The following is a 23,153-nucleotide window of genomic DNA, read 5'->3' as shown; positions in this document are numbered from 1 at the left end:
AACACCACCTGTCAGGGAGCCAGAGCCTGCTCCCAAGGAAGCGGGCTGAGCTTCCGCTGTCTTTACTCACTGAGCTCTTAAAGATTGATTCCTTTGATAAAGTCCCACATCTCAAAATCTCCAGGAATGCACTGGGCCAACCCATGAGTTGGGCGGCAGGCGTGAGCACCACGCAGCCAGTGCTGGCCCTGAGTGGGACAGAGGGAAAAATGATTTCCAAAACCCAAACCCCAGCCCCAAGGGTTACAACAGCACCTCTGTTCCTATTCCTACCACATGCGCATCTCCCAGGAGACTTAGCAGTTGTCTCCTTCTCTGTAATTCAGGTGGCACCAGTGAGGGGGCTTTGCTGCATGCTCCAGCTCCAGCATTCCAACAGCCATGCCTTCTGTCTGCAGCTAGAACCCACCACAGTCTGAGCTCATCCAGAAAGAGGTAGATCAAGCCGAGGTGTCAGGAACTGGGCTCCTTGAGCTCCTTGTGTTGACTCTGTGCAAAGAGGAGAGCAGAATTCCTCATCCCAGGATTCAAAAAGCAGCTGCCAACATCAGCTACCTTTTTGCAGACATAAATCACAGACTCCTTGACTCATTTAGGTCAGAAAAGTCCTTTACGATCATTGATTCCAACCATAAATCAGGATGGTGATTAGATGGGACTTTGCTCTACAGACTGTTTGGAACCTGGGGTCTTGACTATTGTCATTGTCCCTTGTTTCAACTGGCTCCATCTGCCAGATTCACATGGACACAGGCCACCGCTGCTTGAGGAGACAAGGACATGCTGCCTGCACCCAACAAATTGCTTGGTCTTCATGCAACGTGGTTGCTCACGTGTAAATGGAGGAAATGGCACTGACCTTCCAACTGAAGACTGCACGGGTTCAGTGAGCTCTCGGGCCACATGAGTGTCAGCCAGGGACTGGAAACCTAAATCCTGTACCCTGCAAAGTTTCAGTCTCCTTTCCAGCAAAGCATATTTTGGAATGGGCTCCACAAGAAGATAATTTCATTTATTCCAAAATTAATGTCTGTGGTAATGGGCAACAGACTCCAGTGCTCTGCAAACCACTCCTGCTGTCCAACCACAGAGGGAAAAGGAGGCGGATTGTGGCCGCACAGCCTGGTCCACAGCTGATCCCCTTTGCTCCTGCTGGGTCCACAATGTGGGCTGCCGGTGGGGCTGTCCTAGAGAAGGGGCATCTCTTACTCCTCGTGCCCTGCTGCTCTCTGTGGTCCGGCCAGCTGCGTTCTGCGCGGAGGCACCCGACCTCGCTGTTGGGGCTGTGCTGGAGGCTCGGGTGACCCACAGCTGTTCAGAGCCCTTGTCTGGCCAAGTGCATTTCTGACACTACCCAGCGAGGGGCAGAGCTGCCACGCACTTGGCCATCCCTCAAGAGCTGAATCCACCTCAGGTGAACACTGAAGAATTGTCCTTTTCCACTTCCCATGCCTGAAGTTCAGCTTGGCTCCTAGGATATGTACCAATTCCTACCCAGTTTTTTAATCCTCAGATTAATACCCCTAGGCCTTTTTTTTTTAGCCATAAACTGCAGCTGATGAAGCTTTAACCCTTCTCCTTCAGCAACACTTTCTATGTTTCGTTTCGATGCACACATGGCAATTTCCAGACACCTCTGAGTTATTCAGCAGGACACAGAGCAGCAGTGTGAAGCTATCAGGGAGGTGAAGAGCTCTGCTCCCTCAGGATGGAGGTGCCGAATGCCCAGGGAGAGTCTTTCCAGGGCAGAACAATCCTCGGGGAACACACCTCATGGTGAGCCAACCCTGCCAAGTCTCTCCTCTTTTCATGAGCGCCAGGCACAGTCGATCACCCACCCCGCACCAAGGCCACGTGTTACTCAAAGTTATCAACCACGGGTAAATAGGAGTCTCACAATGTCACCTCTGTGAGAGGCAAGGAGAAAAGACATACCTGCATCCCATGCCACTTACTTGACTTAGGAAGGGCCTTCTGATGCTGCCCTTGCACAGCTGTTTGAAAATAAAGAAAGAGCTTGCTGGGAAACATCTGGAATAGCTTTCCCAAATCAGCTCGCTGGTGATTTTCTCCACAAAGCACCTTTCAAAATGATTTATGCTAATCTCACAAGCAGACTGAAAATGTCACATAGGGACAGGGAAGTTTGTTTGGCACCCACTCCCTCTTTAAACATGCCTTCAGTCTCTACCTCTGCCCGATTTGGAAATAATTCAGTCCTGAACAAGTGAGTTTCTGGGCAAAGGACTCTTGAGATGGATTTTTACAGAGGCTCTGTGTGCCTAAAATAGAGGTTTGCAGATTTAGTAGAACAATTGCTTGTTTACCACTTCTTTGTTTTTAAGAAAGGCATTGATTATAGAATTATAAAATCACAGAATGGTTTGGGTTGGAAGGGACCTCAAAGCCCATCCAGCCTGGCCTTGAACACCTGCAAGGGTGGGGCAGTCACCACTTCTCTATTATCTATATGATTTTCAAAAAGCAAAACACCTGAAAATGGGCTCAGTGTTGGTTCATAACAGAATGACACAGACACCCCCCACACCCCACTGCCTGCAACGTGAATCTCTGTGGGCACACGCTTGTGGCAAATCCTGTTTGCTGTAGGGAACCTGGACGAGGCATTGAGGCTGCAGGGCTGGGTTAGAAGAAGCCAAGCAGACGGATGAGCCCACCACCCCCGTGGCTTCACTGTCTCCTAACAAGCTCTTATTGCATTCGCCTTTCGAATGGGCTCGGTTTGTCTGAACCTCTGAAGCCCCAGGAGTGTTCTGTGAGGAATCCAAAACGAATCCAAGGCGTGAGTGTGTGCAGCCCTGTCGCCGGAACACGCGGCGACTGGAAGGATGCTTGTGAAGCATCATTTAGATGTGTCAGGGAGCACGGATGTTTTCTGGAGTGTAGGAAACCACTGGGATATCCCCAGTTGCAAATTGCCGTGGGGAAAGATGTGATTCTCTTGTATGTTAAGCAATCCTTCAGCCTTTCCTTCCCTGGGTTTTGCAATTCTGTGGTCTTGTTCTCCTTGTTACAGTAACCTTAATTTGGGGGTTGGGATTAATTTTGTGTCCTGCACCACTCACTTGGCCCAGGGAGCAGAGTCCAATTATGCAGCTGTGACCTTCATTGCAAGTTAGCAGAGTTTCTGCAAATCAATCTCCTTGGTGTTTCACAGAGCTGCTCAAATAATGGAATTTCCTCCCTATGGGAAATGCCGATATTTCGACATCTATTTTTGCCCTATTTTGGAACAAAAAGTCAAAATCTCAACCCTTGCAATGCATGAAGGTAAGGAAAATTCAGAAATGCAAAGGAATGTTTTGGTTTGGATCAGACTGATGTAAATCTGCTCCCACCACCTGAGCTGTGATATTTCATGTGCGTGCCTCTCACGATAACTCTTTCACCTCCTTGGATAAACTGCAGCTCCCACGATATCCCAGCGTAACCACCATAGCGATGCTGCTGTGCACCAGCCTTGATGCAGCCTGGAGGGAGAGCAAAGGCCAAAGAGAACAGGGCCAGGAGGGCTCAAAGAGCAAGAGCACACAATGCTGTTCTCCCTGACAGCACCTGCAGGACGTTTCACTTAGAATTTCTGATGGGACAATGCAACGAAGAAAGTGATAGACAAAAAGTGGTACATCCCATGGCAAAAATAATCACCCTAAATTTCTGGCTGAGTAGTTTCAACTGATGCATGTGACAAACTTTTGTGAGCTCCTGAAGTTTCTGTCATACACGAGTGCCCTCATTTTCTCCTTGGTTCTGCTGAGCATCGATGCGATTGAGATGTTCCAGCTATTTTGAATCCCAGTTCATGTTCCCTGCTTCTCCTTGGTGCACGGGGAACATGTGCTGCACACTGCTGGGAACGATTCTGCTTTGGGGGTTGGTGTGATGTCTTTTGTATCATTTCTTTGGAAATCTCTGTGCATCGCTATCCAGGCCCAGCCAGGATGAAGTGCAGATGCTTAAGGTTGTTACTCTGGTGATGCCTGAAGTCTTAAAGTCACTATGTTCTCAAACTGTTTAATAACCCTTAGAGGTGCATCCACTGGAACACAAATCCCTTGCTCCCTTCCTGAGAGGTTCCCTGGTGGAAGCTCTCCTGGATTCACCCCCATGACAAAGCTTTGGGGAGTCATTTAGCTTTCCTTCCCTGCTGTAATCCACCTCCCAGTCCCACACTTTCCTACTGGCACTACAGGCTGCCTTGTAGTTGTTCTGCTCGATACCTTTGAAAGACTTCAGTTAGGTTTCATCCCATAAGCAAGTTCTTTCTAAAGACCTTCTTGTTGGTTTTTTTTGCCTTCCCTTACTGTATTTGCAGGTTGAACTCTACCCCATGTTGTATTTTACCCATGACTTGGGAATGCAGCTTTCTTCCATAATTTGTGCAGCACAGACACGGTTCTAATGCCCATGTGGTGTTGTTTCTTCAGTCGTTTTCTTCCGTGAGCACCCATCCTTCCTTCCCAACGCTACTCTGCCTCCTGCAGTCTGGTCTGGGCTTTGTCCAACACAAACATCTTTCCCACTTCTCCTGCTCTGGCTTTTTGCAGCTCTCTCTATGCTCACTGTTGCAGTTCCTGTGTGCAGCAGAGTTTCAGCCGTCACCTGCCTGGCTGTGTACTAGCACAGAGTTTGTGTTCTGCATTAAGATGGACAGAAAAATCACTTTCTGGATCTGCAGTAGATCAGTCATAAAATGCAAAGTACCAGAGCTCTGTTCTGCTGGCATTTCAGCTATTAACCGACTCATGACACCCACTGTGAGATGTTCCTTTTTGCATTAGGCAGTTCTCCCTTAGTCACTTCCTCACAAGCTTTGACAGCTGCATTCCAGATGTGCCCAACTGGCTGCTCCAGGGACAGATGTGCCCCGCAACTTCCCAGGTGAGTTCCCAGTGAGGAGAAGCATCCTGCCAGGTCACAGGACAGCACCACTCTCAGGAATTGCCAGTGGGCACAATTAATATTTGTTCTGTGTGCGCTTTGTTTCTGCCCATGAGATACTGTGATACAGCACCTTCATGTTGACCCAGCTGCATATTTATAACCTGAAATGTCTGAACTGGCAATGAATTACTTCAGGGAATGGCTTGCCAAGCTTTCCAGTGACTGCGTGCACCTTTCTTCTGGGCATCCTGTATTAGTGACTTGTACAAGCTGGAGGAAGTCAAAAAGCCTCAATGCTGTTTCAGGTAGTTTGGTCTGATGTTGCTGTGGGCTAAGTCTGCTTTCTTCAAGCTAGGTAATCAGGATGAAAAGGCTTTACATCTGCTGCTCTGATGATATATTGGTCCAAATTTAACTTGGCCCCTTTTCTTTGGCAATCTCTGCACGGTATTACCACCAGCATCGTGCTCTTCTCCAACAGCACCAAACGCTGTGTACGTGTATATGTATTACAAGGACAAAAGGGACCAGTTGTGATCATCTAGTCTGACCTCCTTTTCCAGGACAGGAATAGCCCTGTGTTAATTAATTTTCTTTTAAGTAGAATATACTATTTAGAAAAAAATCGGAACCTGCATTACTCTCTTCTGGTGGGGTTGAATTCACCACAGTTCCAGGCAAATTATATAAACCTGGGTCTACCTGACCCTGGAAATGATGGACAATAAACTAGGGAGGAGCAGTCAGCTGCTGCTGTAGAGGAGCTTGACTGAACTTCGTAATGGTAATGGCCACATTGACACTGCAGACCAAGAGGCTGTGGCTCAATCAATGTGGATCTGCAAACACTCACGCCTACAGCACCAGCAGACACAGTCTTAGAGGCTAAAATGCAATGAAATTTGGCATATGAATAGCTTAGTCAAGGTGGATGATCCTACAGCAGTCATTGGGACAGCAACAACTCCAAGTTCTTTCCAGATGCCCCCTCAAATCACGAGTTCCCTCAGGGTAGATTCACATGGTCCCTACTCTTCTCCTCCCAAGTGATATCTTAGACTGCAGAGCCAAGTGTTGTATTGACTCCTGGAGTCTGATTTTGCAATTTGGGAGACTATACAGATATTCGTGGGCTTTCTGGAAGGAGAAGAATTCAAAACTACAGGATTTCAGAGAAAGCAGAGCTCTAGAGGAAAACTACACCCTTGGATTTCCTTCACTGAATTGCAGAATCCCCTTAAACCAGCTGCTTTCAGCCACTCCCAATGGACCTGATCTTTCTTTCTCTTGAGTTCTATCTAGAAAAAGCATGCTCCACCTCTCTTTTCTTGAAACTTTATTTCTACTCTTTTTATGACACCCTTCAGTCATGTTTCTTAGCCTCCTAATTCTGACAGAACATCTATTCACCTTGGAGTAGAACCTTGCTATAAGACTCCCAAGTGGAGAACTCAAAGGTTCCCAGATTCAGCAGGAATCTTCACATCTTCCCCACTGTGGAGCATCTCCTGAAGGCTGTATCAGAAACATACAGGGTCTTGTCTTAAGGACTAGTATCTTCTGTCACAGTCGTATTTAGCTCTCTGCCTTCCTGTGCATGTTGTCCAGTCAGCAGGACCTCTGCCAGACCACTTGCTTATAGGAGTAAGGACATTAACACAGTGTTAAGTCAATAAACCAGTTTTCACATTAACAGTTGAATAGACTGAGCTCCATAAGCTTCTCCCCTCTGCTACATCTTTGATTATGTTGAAGTATTCCAGGGGAAAGTGTGGCATTCCCTTCAAAGGGCTCCCCAGAGCTGGTGTCTCAGTGATAGTTTTGCCCCACTCAGTGCTATGGAAGGCTCTGCTGGGCATCCTTCACCCACCAAGACTGCACAGATTTGGGGCCTGGGTCTCCCTGGCACACACTGTGATCCGGAAGGTCTCCCTACACCCTGAGCTGGCTGTCCCCTGCCAGCATGCAGTGCAGCCGTGTCAGGGCAACCGCACCGTGCGGGATCCCTTCTACCTCCAACCCAGCATCCCTGCTGAGTTCCCGGATGGGGAGTTTTCTCCCCATCCCCTGTCACAGATCATAAAGCCGGTGGGTGAAGCAGTGGCTCCCCGAGCCCGTGGGTGCCAGGCTGAGCTCCACAGGCACACGGGGCCCAAGCCTTTTCCCGGAGGAGCTCAGAGTGGTGCTGGCTGCACGCCGTCAACAGAGGCAACACAAACTGTCTCACCTCTCATTACAGAAACTGAGCCAAAGGGAAGGCACGTTCCCAGCTTATCAGGCCACCTCCTCTGTGAGCAAGCTGATCTACTTTTCCAGCGATTGTTCCTGACCTAGGAGAAGCCCCTGAGAAATCTCACAGTTCAGAGCCTGCGGCTAAACGGGCATCTGCAAGCAGCCACGATGGAGAGCTGGGCGTGTGGCACACACGGTCTGAGTAACCAGCTGGAAAATTCCATTTCTTTTCCTCGCAGCAGACCATGCTGAAGCGCTTGGGAAGCAAACCCTGCCAGCGGTGTGTTTGTCTGCTGGCCAGGCTGCTCCGCTCCTGTGAACGCGCCCCGTTTGCCAGGACACCTGCGCTATCGGCTCAGCCTTCTTTTAGCACTGCGATAAGAAGCAGCTCTGGAACAGCGTCCTGCCTTCTTTGCTCTGCTTTATAATGTATTTTTTAGCACTGCTGACAGTCAACATGGAGTGACACAAAAAGAGAGGTCTGGAACAGGGCCGCTAACAGAACTGCTCTCTCCTCCAGCTCTGGCCAGGCTGAGCACAAGGAACCAGTCCTTCTGATGCTTTCACTTCAAGCAATCAGCTCTAGACAACCTCCTCTCACCCCGGGTTAACTCAAAACCCGCTACCTTATGTAAAATTGGTCACACAACTTACAAAATTCTCTACTTCAAGACTATCAAACCATGAATGATAAGGTAACACTAAAAAGCCAGCCTTTCAACACTGCAGAAATCCCAGCTGGCTGAGGGTCTGAAAGCATCTGTGTGCTCCCAGCCCTTCCTCCCTGCCTGATTTGAGCACATCTTCCCCCTTTCTCCGCACATTTCCCCCCCAGCAAGCTCTCACCTTCTCAATTGCAGCAGTGCTCGCTGTTGTTGGATTAATCCCCTGCTAGGAGGTGAGAAAAGCCAGTGAGTGACTGGGCAGAAAGCCTCATGCTACAATGTCACTCAGGTCACCAGCGTACACCCAGTGCTAACCAATGGGAATCAATCCCATGGGAATTAGACAGCTGTAAATCCTGGAAACTATGCTTCATGCCTTGAATGTGCTGTTGCTGGTTTCCTTGCAAGACTATGCAAGGAAATAACACAGAAACCTTTGGGTTTAAGCCGCGTAGAAAGAAATAAGCATTATTCAGATGTTTCCCCGTATCAGTCCAAAACCACGGAGTGCCTCACTTGCCTATGGCTACAAGGCTGCTTCTGATCATGGGAGACACAAGGAAATGCAGAGCAAGAGGATCCACTGCTGTCCAAGGGACCGAACGTGCACTGTGCAGCAGTAACGTGCTCTGGGCGCTGATGAGGAGGGAGCGAGGAGCAGGCAAGAAGTGCTCTCTGAAGGGTTTTCTTTAGGTACTCGGTAGCAAGGTTATTTAATAAAGCTTCTTTTCCATGATATGCCCTTGGACAGCTTTTGAGATGCATAAATGTTTCATCCACACGTTCAAAATATTGCCTCAGAAAATAGTTGATGGGGGAGGTCTCCTAGGACTCCCTAGGTTGTCTAATTTAAAATGTGGTATTAGAAGAGGGACTGAAATTTAAAGCAGTGATGCTTGTTCAGTCTAACCAACATTTCCAGGCGTAGAATCACAGAATCGTGGAATGGTTTGGGCTGGAAGGGACCCACAGCACATCCAGTTCCAACCCCCTGCTGTGGGCAGGGACACCTCCCACTGGATCAGGGGCTCCAAGCCCCATCCAACCTGGTCTTGAACACCTCCAGGGATGGGGCAGCCACCACTACTTTGGGCAAGGTGGGCAACCTAAGCCAGTGCTTCAACACCTCAACAAGTAAAGAATTTCTTCCTAATGTCTAATCTAAGTCTTCCCTCTTTCAGCTTAAAACTGTTCCTCCTCGTCCTATCCCTGCACTCCCTGATGAAGAGCCCCTCCCCAGCATCTAGCACAAAACCCAACTTCTTGAGCTCTAGTTCAAGTGCACATCTTGCAGAGCTGTAGTAGAAAATCTGAAATCTTAGACTAAGTGAAGTGACACAGTCCATATCCTCCTTTAACTCACACAAAGCCCAGAAGTAAAGCTGCCTCTCAGGTTAGAAGTGTGTGAGCTTCTGCTCTCAACCCCCAGACTGGCACAAACCTTGTAAGAACAAATTATATTAGAGATATCTCACACCCTCATCACTGACTCCTGTGACACTGGAAAATTGGCACTAAATCTCTGAAAACCAGAAATAACAAAGAGTATTGTCTGGTCTTTGCAAGTCCCTTGGCACCTTTACTGCTTCCTCAGATCAGGAGTCCTGCCCGAGCTTGGGATCTCCTGTATGAATAACAGAGGCTATTGAGCAGCAATCCCAGTACTGCTTAACAGGCTGTCACCGTACCTTCATGCCATCGATCTGGAACAAAGCCTGTGAAGTCCTGGGAGGCAGTGCAGAGCCCAGGTTTGCTCGGGAACTAACCTCTGCCTGCCCAGTTTGAACAACAGCATCTGCACACTCCCAGCTGGAGAGTACAGCCAGGCACCTGGCTTTTGAAAATGGAAAGAAATCCTTTGGAGAGGAACAGATAGGCACAAGCACCACATCCAGAGCTTGCTCCCTATTCTTTCTTTTGCCTGTGACTTCTACTGGCCCTGCGTGCAAGGCCCCACTGCCACCCTGCCAGCTGCTGCCTGGGGCCAGGCTGGGAGCTGGGGCCAGGACAGGCTGTGGTGGAGCGCGGGTGTCTCAGGGTTGAGCACAGAGATAGTGGAACCAGGAGCGCAGGCGGCTGGCAGCGCTCAGACCTGTTCACCGGCTGCAGGAGCTGCTGGAGAGAGGACACAGAAAGCAGCCAGGAGGTCAGAAGACAGTGCTGAGAGCTGAGGGAGACAGGGCTTGTCCTGGGAATAAAACTGACTGCAACTGATAATAATGCTGCTTGCTACTATAGAACCAAGACATGGGAGGAGCTTCTCAGAGCACACACTCTGCACTGGGGTCTCTGGGAAAGGTCAGACAAGTTCCACCCTGAGCCCTGAACCCTCCTGTACTGACTGCAGCACAGGGATGGAGCTGACGCCACGCTTGCTGCTACGTCAGCTGGCCCAGGCTGATCCAGTCACGGGGCTGCTCACCATCAGGTTGCTCATGCATGGTGCTGCGTGGCATCCTGCAGATGTGCTGCTGTACTGGGAACACACTCCTGGGCCACTTAGGAGATGTTCTGTGGTATAGTGGAGAAGTCTGCCTGGAAAGCTGCCTGGAGGAGAAGGACCTGGGGGTGTTGGTTGACAGCGACTGACCATGAGCCAGCAGTGACCCAGGCGGCCAAGAAGGCCAATGGCATCTTGGTTTGGATCAGAAACGGCGTGGCCAGCAGGTCCAGGGAGGTTCTTCTCCCTCAGGACTCGGCACTGGTGAGACCGCATCTCAAATCCTGTGTTCACTTCTGGGGCCCTCCCCACAAGAAGGATGTTGAGGCTCTGGAGCAAGTCCAGAGAAGAGCAACGAAGCTGGTGAGGGGGCTGGAGAACAAGTGGAGCGGCTGAGAGAGCTGGGGGTATTTAGCCTGGAGAAGAGGAGGCTGAGGGGAGACCTCATTGCTCTCTATAACTCCCTGAAAGGAGGTTGTGGAGAGGAGGGAGCTGGGCTCTTCTCCCAAGTGACAGGGGACAGGATGAGAGGGAACGGCCTCAAGCTCCACCAGGGGAGGTTCAGGCTGGACATTAGGAAAAAATTTTTCATGGAAAGGGTCATTGGGCAGTGGCAGAGGCTGCCCAGGGAGGTGGTTGAGTCACCTTCCCTGGAGGGGTTTAAGGGGCGGGTGGATGAGGTGCTGAGGGATGTGGTTTTTGGTAATGTGGTGATTGGTAGGAATGGTTGGACTCGATCCTGTGGATCTTTTCCAACCTGGTGAATCTATGATTCTATGATTCCATGATAGTGCATATATGTCCCATACACCAATGCAAGAGGTAAACCACTTCTTTTATCTCGGGATGCCTTGGCACCCCAAGGGCCTCGCTGAAGGCTGTGGCGGGATCCTTCTAGAAGAGTATCGCTGTCCAGCAGTTCATCAGTGGAGACAAACAGTACATGGGACCTCCAGCCAAGTCCAGTCCAGCAACATAACCATGGGCTGTGCAGCCACAGCACAAACACCCATCACAGGCTGCCGCATGCATAACGCTTTTCAGAAAATGCTTCTTTTCTCCTAGAGTAAGACTAATCATTTCTGTGTCTGCAGTGAATCGTCACCTTAGGAAAATGCAAAAATACCTTAAGATGCCGGCATGTTTCCATAGGGACAAATTTAAGCTGAGGAAGGGGAGATTGAGATGAGATCTTAGGGAGAAATGTTTTGCTGTGAGGGTGGGGAGGCCCTGGCCCAGGTTGCCCAGAGCAGTGGTGGCTGCCCCATCCCTGGAGGGGTTCAAGTCCAGGTCAGATGGGGCTTGGAGCCCCTGATCTAGTAGGAGGTGTCCCTGCTCATGGCAGGGGGTTGGAACTGGATGGGTTTTGAGGTCCCTTCCAACCCAAAACATTCTATGATTCTATGATAAATGATTTTTCTTTCCCTGCCCCCCGCCAAAATAGTAAGTATCTTACTGTTTTGTCCACAGGCAGTTAGAAATCTACCTCTTACAAAGCAAAATTTGGAAGTGCCACTTGCTCTGCAATGAATGCATTCACACGAGCTACGGAAGACTTGCATTCAGCTCTCTGCTCCATCTCAGCAAGGCTAAAACCCATATTTGAGTGGTGTAATCTACCTAACGGGCTGCTCCAGGTGGTGAATGGTTCGGCTCCCTTGTTGAATCCAATCCAATTTGTACACATATTGTGTGGTAAAGAAGATCCAGAAGAGAAAACTGCAGCAGGGCTGGCAGATGCCTCCAGGACAGAGCACTGATTCAGCAGTACAGGTGAAGAAATGCAGTCACAGATGTGTACACTATGGAGTAAAGAAGCCATTGAGACCACCCCAGTTTGACTGAACAATTCAAAATTACTGTCTTTCCTCACAGGTGATGTTCTCCAGCTCTTGCTTTCTCTGGGCTCTCCAGTTGCTCTGCATCTTTTCTGCTGTCTGTAGCATCCGAATGGGGATGCAGCACTCAACGCAAACCCTTCAAGGGTGGTGATTAGACCTGAAAGCTTGCTTCAGCTTGCTTATGGCAGCATTGCAGATCTCCTTAGGAGACTTTTTTTTGGCAGTAGTGCCTCTTACAGGCCATAGAAACCATCTTGTAATAATCCAGCAAGATGCAGAATGTGCTGAGTCTAAAAAGCGTCCCACAGCCCTCTCGGCAGGACAGGGAATGAAAGCTGAGAGGTTTGGTGTCTATCATACATGAAGCTGCCTGACTTTTGCTACCCTTTGTACCACAGAGGCACCAAGAAAAAGAAGGTTGTGAAGGGCAGGTGGAATGAATTTCTTGTAGTTCTGGAGAGGTGTTAGGAGAACACCAATCTTAATTGCTTCTCAGCTAATTTGCAGGAACAAGTTTCCACAGACCTGACCTCCACTGGGTGAAAGCCGATGAGGCAACCTGCCAGTTACTGCACTTCTCGGATCCTGCCTTCATTACAGCCACATCGTCTGCAGCCCTTCTGCCTCCATCAGGATCACAATATTAGCAAGGAAGGGACGGCTCAGCTGTTCAGCAGCTTTGTACTTCTAATTATTTTATTATCAGTGTAGGCTGGGGGATGAAAGGATGGAGGGAGAGCAGCCCTACCAAAAATGATCTGGGGGTGCCAGAGGATGGAAACTAAAAGAGGGGAGATTCAGACTGGCTGTAAGGGAGGTATTTTTGACAAAGACGGGGCTGAAAGGCTGGCCTGGGTTTCCAGGAGAGGTGGGAACCATTTGAGGTCAGGCTGGATAGGGCAACCTGATCCAGTGGAAGACAGCCCTACTCCTGCACAGGGGATGGATTGGATGATCTTTAAAGGTCCCTTCTGTTTTACGATTCCATGATTTTAGGCCAGTAAGGTATAAGGCAGTCAGCAATGCTGCTTCGCAGAAAAGAATGGTACCTGGGCAAGGTCCACCATTGCCCTGTGTCTTACACACCTGATTTTCCACTTGAGACATTTCCTTTCTGCCTCTCAAGTCAAGCGAGTGTCAGTAGCATGGACCAGCTCTACCTCAGCTTCTATAAACACACTTGATGTGGCTCTGATCTGCTGGTGCCATCAGTGCCTCACCATCCTCATCCAGAACGGCAATGACCTGAACAACCCCTGCAAGAGATGCTTGCTGCTACTGGTTTAAAACAAGAAGAGTTTGGCTACTGGTGACTGATGCTGGATTGTACGGAGTATGGCTTTGAAACTCAACATGAAGTTGCTTTGCAAAACTGAGGATGGAGGCTGAGAGCACATTTTGCTGCTGTTTATACTGAACTTTAACAGTTCTGGAAGCTTTTTTGTCAAGAAAGATCAGCAGAAGTGTGTTCCCTTTAGGTTTACATAAAAATGAATGTTTTCACCTTTGAGGAAACTCTTTTTGTTGTACAGAGACAGCTGCCTTCCCAACATAAACCTTGCAACTGAAAACTTGTGTCACCCATGCTGGTACTTCATCAGCCAGAGCCTGCATAGTAGCACTGAGCTTGGACAAAGGGTGCCCCACCTTCCTTTAATCCAAGGTGGCACCCAGCAGCCTTGATGCAGAAGAAAACTCACCCAGATAAAGAGGTGAGATTGTTCATGTCCATCATGTGAAGTGACCCCCACCTGCACGTGTGGCCTTGGGAGTGAGGAGGACTGCAGCAATGGGCACTGTAAATTGTGTCACTTTATTAATGTGGGTAACTGTGATATTTACTGAACTGCTGAGATAAGGGCATCTTTGCTCCAGAATCATTTTCTGGAGTTACATTCTCCTTGCTCTAGGTCCCAGACAGGACTGCAAAAAGCCACGCTTGCCCTCAGGTGCAAGCAGCTGCTGAAGTTCAACCCTGCCACCCGCCGGGGAAGCCTATTCCAGCTTAAAGTCTTTCAGAAATCTTTGGAAGAGCTGAGGGGCGCTGGGGTCTCTCTGTGATCACTCCTATGCTTATGGCTTCGCAGGGTCAGCTTCCAGAGGGGCATCTGGGTCAGCTCCCTGACTGATGCTGCTTCCTGGCAGAGGTGGCAAACACAGTCTTGGCAATTTCTGAAGTTCCCACTATCCAGGCCAGGAGTGCAGGGTGTGTTTTGGGCAGGAATATCATATGTCCCCCATAGAACCACTGAAGTTGGAAAAGCCCTCTAAGCTCATCCAGTGCAACTGTCACCCGAAGTCCACTATGTCTACTAAACCGTGTCCCGAAGTGCCACGTCTGCGCAGTTTTTTACACTGTCTTTTGAAGTCTATTACAGCACCCCTAAACTTAGATGGGCTGAAATCCTGTGGTCTGACCCTACAGCACAGGGTACCAGAGTAGGAACCCATATAAAGATGCTAATCAGAGAGGCAAGAACACAGTGCATCATGCGAGCAGAGCCAAAATTAACGAAGGGAAATTTTCCCACAAGAAATAGTGAAAACCAAGTGCTTGCATCCCCATCTAGTGGTTGTGTTCACGAGGAAGAACGTTCCAGGAAAAATTACCTGCTGGTGTCCAGAGGCTGGGGCTGTGTGTATACACTTTTGGGAGTGAACTTCAGGATCAAACACCACAAATACGGTCTCACATGGTTTTGCATGTTGATCCTGTTCAGATGCACAGGCAGTTGCAGTGACCACTGTCCATGTCCTCTTGACCTTCTGCCTGCACAGCTCATCTTAAGAATCAGAGAGATCCAATATATCACAGAATCATCAAAAGGTATAGAAAGGGCAGAACATTGTACTTTAACTTTAGTTGGTTTCAGGGTTAGATCACGTTACTCAGTCCAAGGTTGCCCAGATGAATTAGGAACTCTGCAAGGATCAAGATTCACCACCTCTCTGGTCCATACGCCAGCACTGCTCCACCACCTCAGCAAAGCACTTCAAGAAAAGTGTCCTAGAAAAAAAAAGCTCCCCAGTGCTGTCAGAAAATGGGTGTAGAACTCCCTTTTTGCTCATACCCTGTTCTGGCTACAGAGGAGATGCTGCCTGCACTTCAGCTCTTAGGTTGTGCCAAATGCAGACCCAAACTGTCAGCAAAACAGGGAGGTGAGTGAGATTTCTAAGCCTTTTAGCTCAGTCCCTGAATATCCCTTATTACCGATAGCCCTGCTCATGCTTTCAGGCTCCCTTGTCATCGAGAACCCACACCAAGCTATGAGGACCAGCACATTGATTTGTGTCCTGGACCAGTGTGCCTGGAAGGTCCAAGCTCAGGAGCAGCGTTCAAGTGAATTTGCTTTGTGAACTAGAGACTATGAACCCTTTGAAGGCATTTCTGTGTTTGTGAGTGGGCTTAGTTGCCCTTGCACACATGGACTGTGCTGGGAGCGAGCCACAACACGGAGTGACCCAGCTTGCTTCCCTCAAGAGAATATGTCAGCTCTTCCCAGGAAGATAGTTGCAACGGTCGCCACCGTGGCATTTTTCAGACTGTGCCAGCTGGCGCCATGTTTTGGCACATCCCTTCAGACCCTCATGGCAAGCAGCACTTGGCCTTCTGCTCTCAGGGCCCAGGAAGCCTCCTCCTTGTCCACCACCACCATCTAGTGCGTGCTGGTATCACATCTGAGCCACAAGAGACGGCTACACCATGACCCACAGAGACCAGGTTGCTCCTGAGCTGGCCCAGAAGTGATGCCTGGAGGAGCAGGGCTGCATGCCAGCAAGAAACCATTTACACTCCGGAGTTTCAATCAGCTGGGCTGTTGTGTTACATGCAAAGCACACAAAAACATTCCCCTTCATGTTCGCAGTGCATTGCCCCATGCCATTACAGGGTCTGCAGCTGAACTTGCCTTCAGTTCCTGCAAATGCTGAGTAAGTCCCGCAATATGCCCTTATTTTTATAAACCAGGTTCAGTTCTGCAGAATGTTGAGCATGTGAGTATCTTCAGACGTGAATCATTCCACTGATAGGACATATCAATCCTTTCACCATGACAAGTATGTTAACTTGCAGATTTTTGACACTGAACTCATTGTGAATCCTTGCAGATGAGAAGATCTGATGGAACTGAATATAATAACAGCCTGAAAACCTTTTGAAACCATATGGAATGCCAGAGAAAAGATGAGGGGCACGCTATGCAGGTGGTGGGTTCCTAACAAGGGCTTCCTCAAAACTGTCAGGAGATGACCTCTTTCCTTACAGCTGGAGAAAAATTGATGGCTTTCCTTCCTCAGGCAAAAACCTACAGATCAGTCCTCCCTAAGTGGGAAGTAAATCATAGAATCTTTGAAGAGTGTAGGTTGGAAGAGACCTTTCAAGGTCAGCTAGTGCAAACCCCTGAAGGAGCAGGGCTGCTCTGAGCCCATCCAAGCTCACCTTGAATGTTTCAAGGAATGAGGCATCTACCACCACTCTGGAAGCCTGGGCTTTCAGTCCCATCCCCATCAAAAATATCTCCTTTATAGATCGTTGGAATATATTTTAGTTTAAAGCATTACCCTTAGACCAAGCAAAACAGGTCCTGATAAACCACCTGTCCCCATTGTTCTTATTGCACCCTCCCCACCCCCAACCATCAAAATGCTGCAAACTGGTCTCTCCCCTAGAGCTCGGCTGAATCTCCCCCTTTCCCCGCAATCCTTTTGCAATTCCCTCCCTAAAAGAGAAACATCAGCGGAGTCGCTGCCCACCACATCTCCTCCACCATCTCACACAAGATCCTCTATGCTTGCTCTTTGCCAATGGGCCCAGCTTCTTCTCGGCTGAGCTCCCCCCAAGTCCCTGCTCTACAGCAGCACCCCTGGCCCCAGGGCCACTCTTCCTCATCTCTCCACACACTCCACTCCCTCTTCTCCCGACCATTCTTTCTTTTGAGCACAGCTGATGGTGCCGGAGTCCCTCCAGTCCCCGGCAGGCTCAGCAGCACTTGCTTTCCCTGCTGTCTGCCCAGCCCAGCCACTCGCACTCCTCCTGCCCACGACGGGATAAGTCAAAGGGGGTGCAGCCCCTGGGCCCCAGCTACACAATTCAAGCCAGTGCACGACTCCAACAACACCAAAACCAACCAGAGCTCGGGCGGTTCCAGGTCTGTTTTCTCCTCTCTCCCTCGCCAAGACCTCAGCCCTGGGGGCTCTTGCCCAGCCGCCTCTTCCCCTTGAAGGCACCAGAGCAGCAGCCAAGGCAGCAGCTTCCACCCTGGAGGCACTGAGGGACCAAGCAGGCAAGGAGAACGTGGCCAACACTCAACTCCAGGCCCTGCTCACTCATCTCCTGCCCCACTGCCAGCTCTTCTGGGAAGGGGACGGCGCTGCTGGGAAAGAGCTCCCCGTGCCCCCCGCACAGACAGGCTTTGGCCCAGGACAGGAGCTGCTGCAAGCTGAAACCAAAAGGAAAGAAAAGAAAAGTCAAAGACTCAAAATCTCACAGAAATGGGGAACAGTTTGCAATGGAAAGCAGGGTTGGGGCTTTTAAAGCTCAGTCACTCCAATGCCCCTGCTGTGTGCAGGGACACCTTCCACCAGACCAGGTTGCTCAGGGCCCCATCCCACCTGGCCTTGAACACCTCCAGGGATGGGGCAGCCACAGCTTCTCTGGGCAACCTGGGCCAGGGCCTCCCCACCCTCAGCAGAAAAGAATTCTTCCTTAGAGATTTTCACGGAAAGGGTCACTGGGCACTGGAACAGGGAGGTGGTTGAGTCCCCATCCCTGGAGGGGTTTAAAGGACGGGTGGATGAGGTGCTGAGGCACGTGGTTTAGTAATTGATAGGAATGGTTGGACTCGGTGATCCTGTGGGTTTTTTGAACCTGGTGATTCTATGATTCTATAGGGGGTCAATGGGAGCTCTATAGGGGTCCTATAGAGACTAAAGGTGCCCTATAGGGGGTCTGTAGGGGCGCTGTGTCCTCTAGAGCTATAGGGGTCTGTAGGAACCCTGTAGTAGGTCACAGGGCGTGGGGTGGTGGAGTGGGCATTCCTATAGGATTCCTCTGGGTCCTATAGGGGCCATGTATGTCTTATGGGGGGTCTGGAGGGGGTCCTATAGAGGGTCTGTAGAGGCTGTATGCGTCGTAAAGGGGTTTAGGAGAGCTCTATGGGTCCTATAGAAACCCTATACGAGGTCAGGTGAGGTCCTATGGAGTTTCTATGGGTCCTGTGGTGGGTATCTTTAGGGGTCTTATAGGGGGCCTGTAGGGCTCCTATGGCCCATGGGGGTTCTGTACTACATGGCCCCCATGGGGGTTCTGTAGGGACTCTGTGGGTTGTATAGGGGTCCTAGGTGCCCTGTGGGACATCTGTATGGGTCCTACAGGGACTTTGTGGTCCCTGAAGGGGCTCTGTGAGTTACATAGGGGTCCTAGGAGCCCTGTGGGGTGTCTGTATGGATCCTATAGGGGCTATATGGGCCCTAGAGGGGGTCTGTAGGGGATCTGGAGATTGTATAGGAGTTCTAGAGACCCCATGGGGGGTCTGTATGGGTCCTATAGGGACTATATGGGCCCTCTAGCGAGTCTGGGAGTCCCTATAGGGGTCTGCGGGCCCATGGGATTTGGGGACCCTTCGGGCTCCTCCAGCTTCTGGTGGGCAATAAAATGAGGCTAAAAATGCCGGGTTTGGGGCTTTTCCGGGTGGGGTCAGAAGGAAAATGGCAGGAATTGCCCCAAATCATCTTCTTTTTTCCCCTTTTTCTCCTCAGATTTCCTCTTCAAATTCATTATGATTGGTAGGGCGGGCAAGGGGAAACCTCACCTGCTGTACTGGTTCATCCGCAACAAGTGTAAATGGGGCATTTTGGGGCATTTTGATGCTTTTGGGCGCATTTAGGGACATTTTTGGAGACGCTTAGGGGGTTATTTTTGGCATTTTTGGGAATTGCTGGTGTTTGAGGGAAGTTCACAGTGTTTTGAGAGTATTTTTGGGTGTTTGATGGCAATTTGGGTGGGTTGGGGGGCATTTTTGGATCATTTTGGGGCATTTTTGAGGCACTTCTGGGGCGTTTGAGGCCATTTTGGGGTGTTTGAGGGAATTTGGGGGCATTTTGCAATCTTTTCTTCCTCCATCTCATTTTTTCTGCAGTCAAACAGGATTGCGGCTGCAAGATCAGGATGGGATTTTGCTCTAAGTTGGTCAGTGTTGGTGAAAAGATGGTGGAGCTCCAGATCTGGGACACACTTGGTGAAGAGCAATACAGGTAGGGGAAAAACAAATCCTTCCCTGCAGCATCTGATGGCTTTTGGGCTTCTCTTATTGTTCAAAATGGAACCTATGGAAACCTGGAATGGTTTGGTGGAAAAGAGCCTGGAGATGATTGAGTCCAACCATCCCTGTCCACCTCTAAACCATCTCTGAGCATCTCATCTCCCCGGCTTTTGAACCCCACCATGAATACACACTCCACCACCTCCCTGGGCAGCCTCTTCCAGGGTTTCACCGCCCTTTCCACAAAGGAATCGTTCTTGATGTCCCATCTGAGCCCCTCCTGGTGCAGCTCCCTCGGCTGCTCCTCCTAGAATTGGGTCTCCAGATCCTTGCCACCTTCTCCAACCATGCTCGGCACCTCCATAGAACCATTTGGTTGGAAGAAGCCTTTGAGATCATCGAGTACGACCACCCCTGTCCACCACTAAGCCATCTTTAAGCACCTCATCTCCCCGGCTTTTGAACCCCTCTGCCAGGGCTTCACCAGCCTTCCCATGAAGGAATCATTCCCAACGTCCCAAACCAGAGCCTCTGAGTCCCCAAACCGGATCCTCCAAGTACCAAACCGGAGCCTTCAGGTGGTCTTCTCCTACCTGTTCCTTCCTTCTCTTCTTCCTCCACAGGTCAATGACCAGGAGTCACTACCGGGGCACAGCCGGCGTGTGGCTGTTCTACGACATCACCAGGTGGATCCATAAATCCCAAAAATCCCTTGGAATTGGGAAAAATCGGGGCTCAACCCCTCCTTTTTCTCCCCAATTCCAGCCGGGAGATGTACAACGCGTTGACTGACTGGTTGACGGACGTCCGTACACTCACCAGCCCCAACGTCGTCATCATCCTCTGCAGGAACAAGGATTTAAATGCCCGTAGGGAAGTGACCTTCTTGGAAGCTGCACGCTTTGCATGGGAGAACAGTGAGATGGAAGGGAGAAATCTTGGCTTTAATTCAGAATTAATGATGGTGGGAATTAATGAGGTGGTTGTGCTTCCCAGGACCCTTGATCTTGGAAACCAGTGCCCAGACCATCCTGGACAAGATTGGGTCAGGTACGGGGACGCCAGATGGGTTTTGTTGGGCTGAGGGAGAGGGGTTGGAGCCTGAGGATGGAGAGGTTGAGATCCTGGAGAAGCTTTTGGATCTCAGGGCTGGAGATTTGGGATCTTCTGGGGTTTCTTTTGGATCCTGTGGATGGAAGGTCCCGTTTTCTCCCTGCAGGTGAGCTCGCTGTGGACAACATGGCCTCGGGGATCCAGTACAACGTCACCTTCCTGCAGCAGGTCCACCAACCGCAGGATGCCCCAGGCTCCCCCTGCCAGTGCTGCTCCTGCTGAACCCAGTGAGATGCCACCTCGAGCCCCACAAAACCTCCCTTTTCTCTCTCTTTTTCTCACCCCCCCAGGTCTGCCTGCCTTGACGGAGCCCCCCAAAACACCCCCAATTCGAGTGCTGGTTGGGTTTGGCCAAGGTGGCTTCTCTGTGGCGGTTTCCGTGTCTCAGCTCCAAATTGGGTCAAATCCCACTTCTTTAATGACACCCCCCAGCTTTGCAGTTCCACCAGCTGAATTTTTTTGGGGGGAGATGGCTTTATTGGGGGAGGGCTCCTGCTTTGAGGAGAGGAGGGTAAAGCCCCCCCACCAGCCACGCTGGGTTTGGGGGGGGTACATTTTTTTGTGAGGGGGCCCCCGATTTTCCATTCCCAATATAGACTGGGGGGGGAAACAGCAGTCATTAATCTCCCCCATCACTTCTTAGGGGGGGCAGGGGGCTTCACTCCCTGCCCTGGAACCTTTTTGCCCCCCTTTTCCCCTCCCAAACCCCTCAGAGGGGGGTGTGTCCCCAGTTTTCTACCCCCCCAAGTACTTGAGCAGTGTCCCCAGTTTTCTCCTCCACCAAACCCCTTGGGGGGCGTGTCCCCAGTTTTCTTCCTGCTGGGAGTCTGCATCGGCCACCCGACCAGCAGGAAGAGGTTGACAAAGCTTTGCCCAAGTGGCTGGCAAAAGTCCCCCAATCCCTTCTTCTCCTGGAGAGCCTTCATCTGACAGGACATTTGCTGGAAACACAGCCGAGAGGAACTGGTCCAGGAGGTTCCTGAAGAGTGTGGAAGAGAACTTCCCAACAGAGCTGGGAAGCCAGGCAACCAGGGCAGGGGCCTCGCCTGACCTGCTGGCTACAAACAGAGAAGGACTGGTGGGAGATGGGGTGGTCAGATGTCATCTTGGACTTAGCGAGAAACTGTCAGGAGCAGAGCCCAGGCTCTGGCTGCCACCTTCACCGTGGGCCACCACCTGGCTGCTCCCCGGGGCCGGGGCAGACCCAGGGGCCTCCCATGAGCAACCGCTGCTCCTGGGGTCCTGGTATTGTCAGGCCAAGTCCTCGGGGGCCCCCTGGGCAGGGGCAGCACCCGGGACACACCTGTGCCCATGGAGGTGGACACCAGCTCACCCTGAGACATCTCCGTGGGCACCTGTGTCCCCCCTGAAGAGGACACCCTGCCAGCCTGGGACACCTCCATCAGCACAATGGCCACATGGAAGAGGACGCCCTGCAAGCTGTTGACATCTCCGTCAGCCCTAGGACAACAGCCTCCCAGCCTTTCCCATCCGTTTGCCAGGGACAGAGGCAGCCCCTCCCAACACGGCTGTGCCCATGGAGGTGACACAATCCCAGCCGGGGACATCTCAGTCACCACGGATGTCCCGATGGAAGAAGACCCCCTTCCAGCCCTGGACAACTCTGTGGACACTGATGTGCCCACAGAATAGGACACGCTCCCAGACATTAACGTCCCTCTGGGCACTGATGTCCCCGTGGATGAGGGCAGCCTCCCAGGCCATAACATCCCCCAACACCCAGATGTCACCTCCGGCCACTCTGCTGCCCTCCAGGTCCAGGCCCCCGGGGCTCAGCCACCACAAGCCGGGCAGGCAATCCTGGGGGGGACAAGGACTCCCCTGGCCCCTGCCCCACGTCCAGCAGCCCTTTGGTGGGGGAGCCAGGACAGACACAGCCCTGCAGGACTCATGGACACGGCCCCACGCCCAAACCACCGCTGACCCCACCACCCTGGCCACCATCCTCCCACCCTGGGCTCTGGCAGGGGCTCTGGCTGCTCCCCACCACCCCACCGCGTCCCCACTGCAGCCCCACAGGCAGCTCCTCCAGGTCCACGTTCTTTCTGAGGTGAGGGTTCCAGAGCTGGACGCAGGGCTCCAGGTGGGCTCCCCCCAGAGCGGAGCAGAGGGGCAGGATGCCCTCCCTCGCCCTGCTGGCCTCGCTGCTGGGGATGCAGCCCAGGAGACGCTTTCTGTGCTGCCAGTGCACATTGCCGGCTCATGGCCAGCTTCCCAACCCCCAGCCCCCGCAGGGCCTTCTTGGCAGGGTTGCTCTCCATCCCTTCATACCCCAGATAATAGGGGTTTCCCAGAACATCTATGGGACCTGCACTTGACCTTGGGGAGCTTCATGAGGTTCACATAGGCCTCTCCTCAACCTTCTCCAGGTCCTTCTTCATCCCAACCTGCCCCTTAGGTAGCTCAACTGTACCACCCAGCTTGGGGGCACCCACAAACTTGCTGAGGGGGCACTCGATCCCCCTGTCTATGTTACTGATGAAAATGGTAATAAATACTGGTCCAGCTACAGACCCCTGAGGGACACCACTTGTCACTGATCTCCATCTTTACACTTAGCCGTTGACTGCCACCCTCTGGATGTGACCGTCTAAACAATTCCTGATCCACCGGACAGTAAAACCCTCAGTCCATCTCTCTCCAGTACAGAGAGGATGCTGAGCAGACCGTGTCAAAG

General features: G+C 51.1%; 1 protein-coding gene across 1 annotated transcript; it reads left to right on the top strand.

Moving 5' to 3' along the window:
- Window positions 1-18,747: 18,747 nt before the first annotated feature.
- Window positions 18,748-20,677, top strand: LOC138731669 (ras-related protein Rab-4B-like). The gene is made up of 6 exons (XM_069877753.1): window positions 18,748-18,754; window positions 18,840-18,920; window positions 19,220-19,334; window positions 19,966-20,028; window positions 20,108-20,259; window positions 20,562-20,677. Exons 1-6 carry the CDS (start codon window positions 18,748-18,750, stop codon window positions 20,675-20,677), a joined length of 534 nt encoding a protein of 177 aa, XP_069733854.1.
- Window positions 20,678-23,153: the final 2,476 nt, after the last annotated feature.

Source organism: Phaenicophaeus curvirostris, chromosome 28 (genome assembly GCF_032191515.1).
Source record: "Phaenicophaeus curvirostris isolate KB17595 chromosome 28, BPBGC_Pcur_1.0, whole genome shotgun sequence".
NCBI classification, from domain to species: domain Eukaryota; kingdom Metazoa; phylum Chordata; class Aves; order Cuculiformes; family Cuculidae; genus Phaenicophaeus; species Phaenicophaeus curvirostris.
Note: the sequence above shows the minus strand (reverse complement) of the source record. Positions and strands in the feature narration are given on the sequence as shown.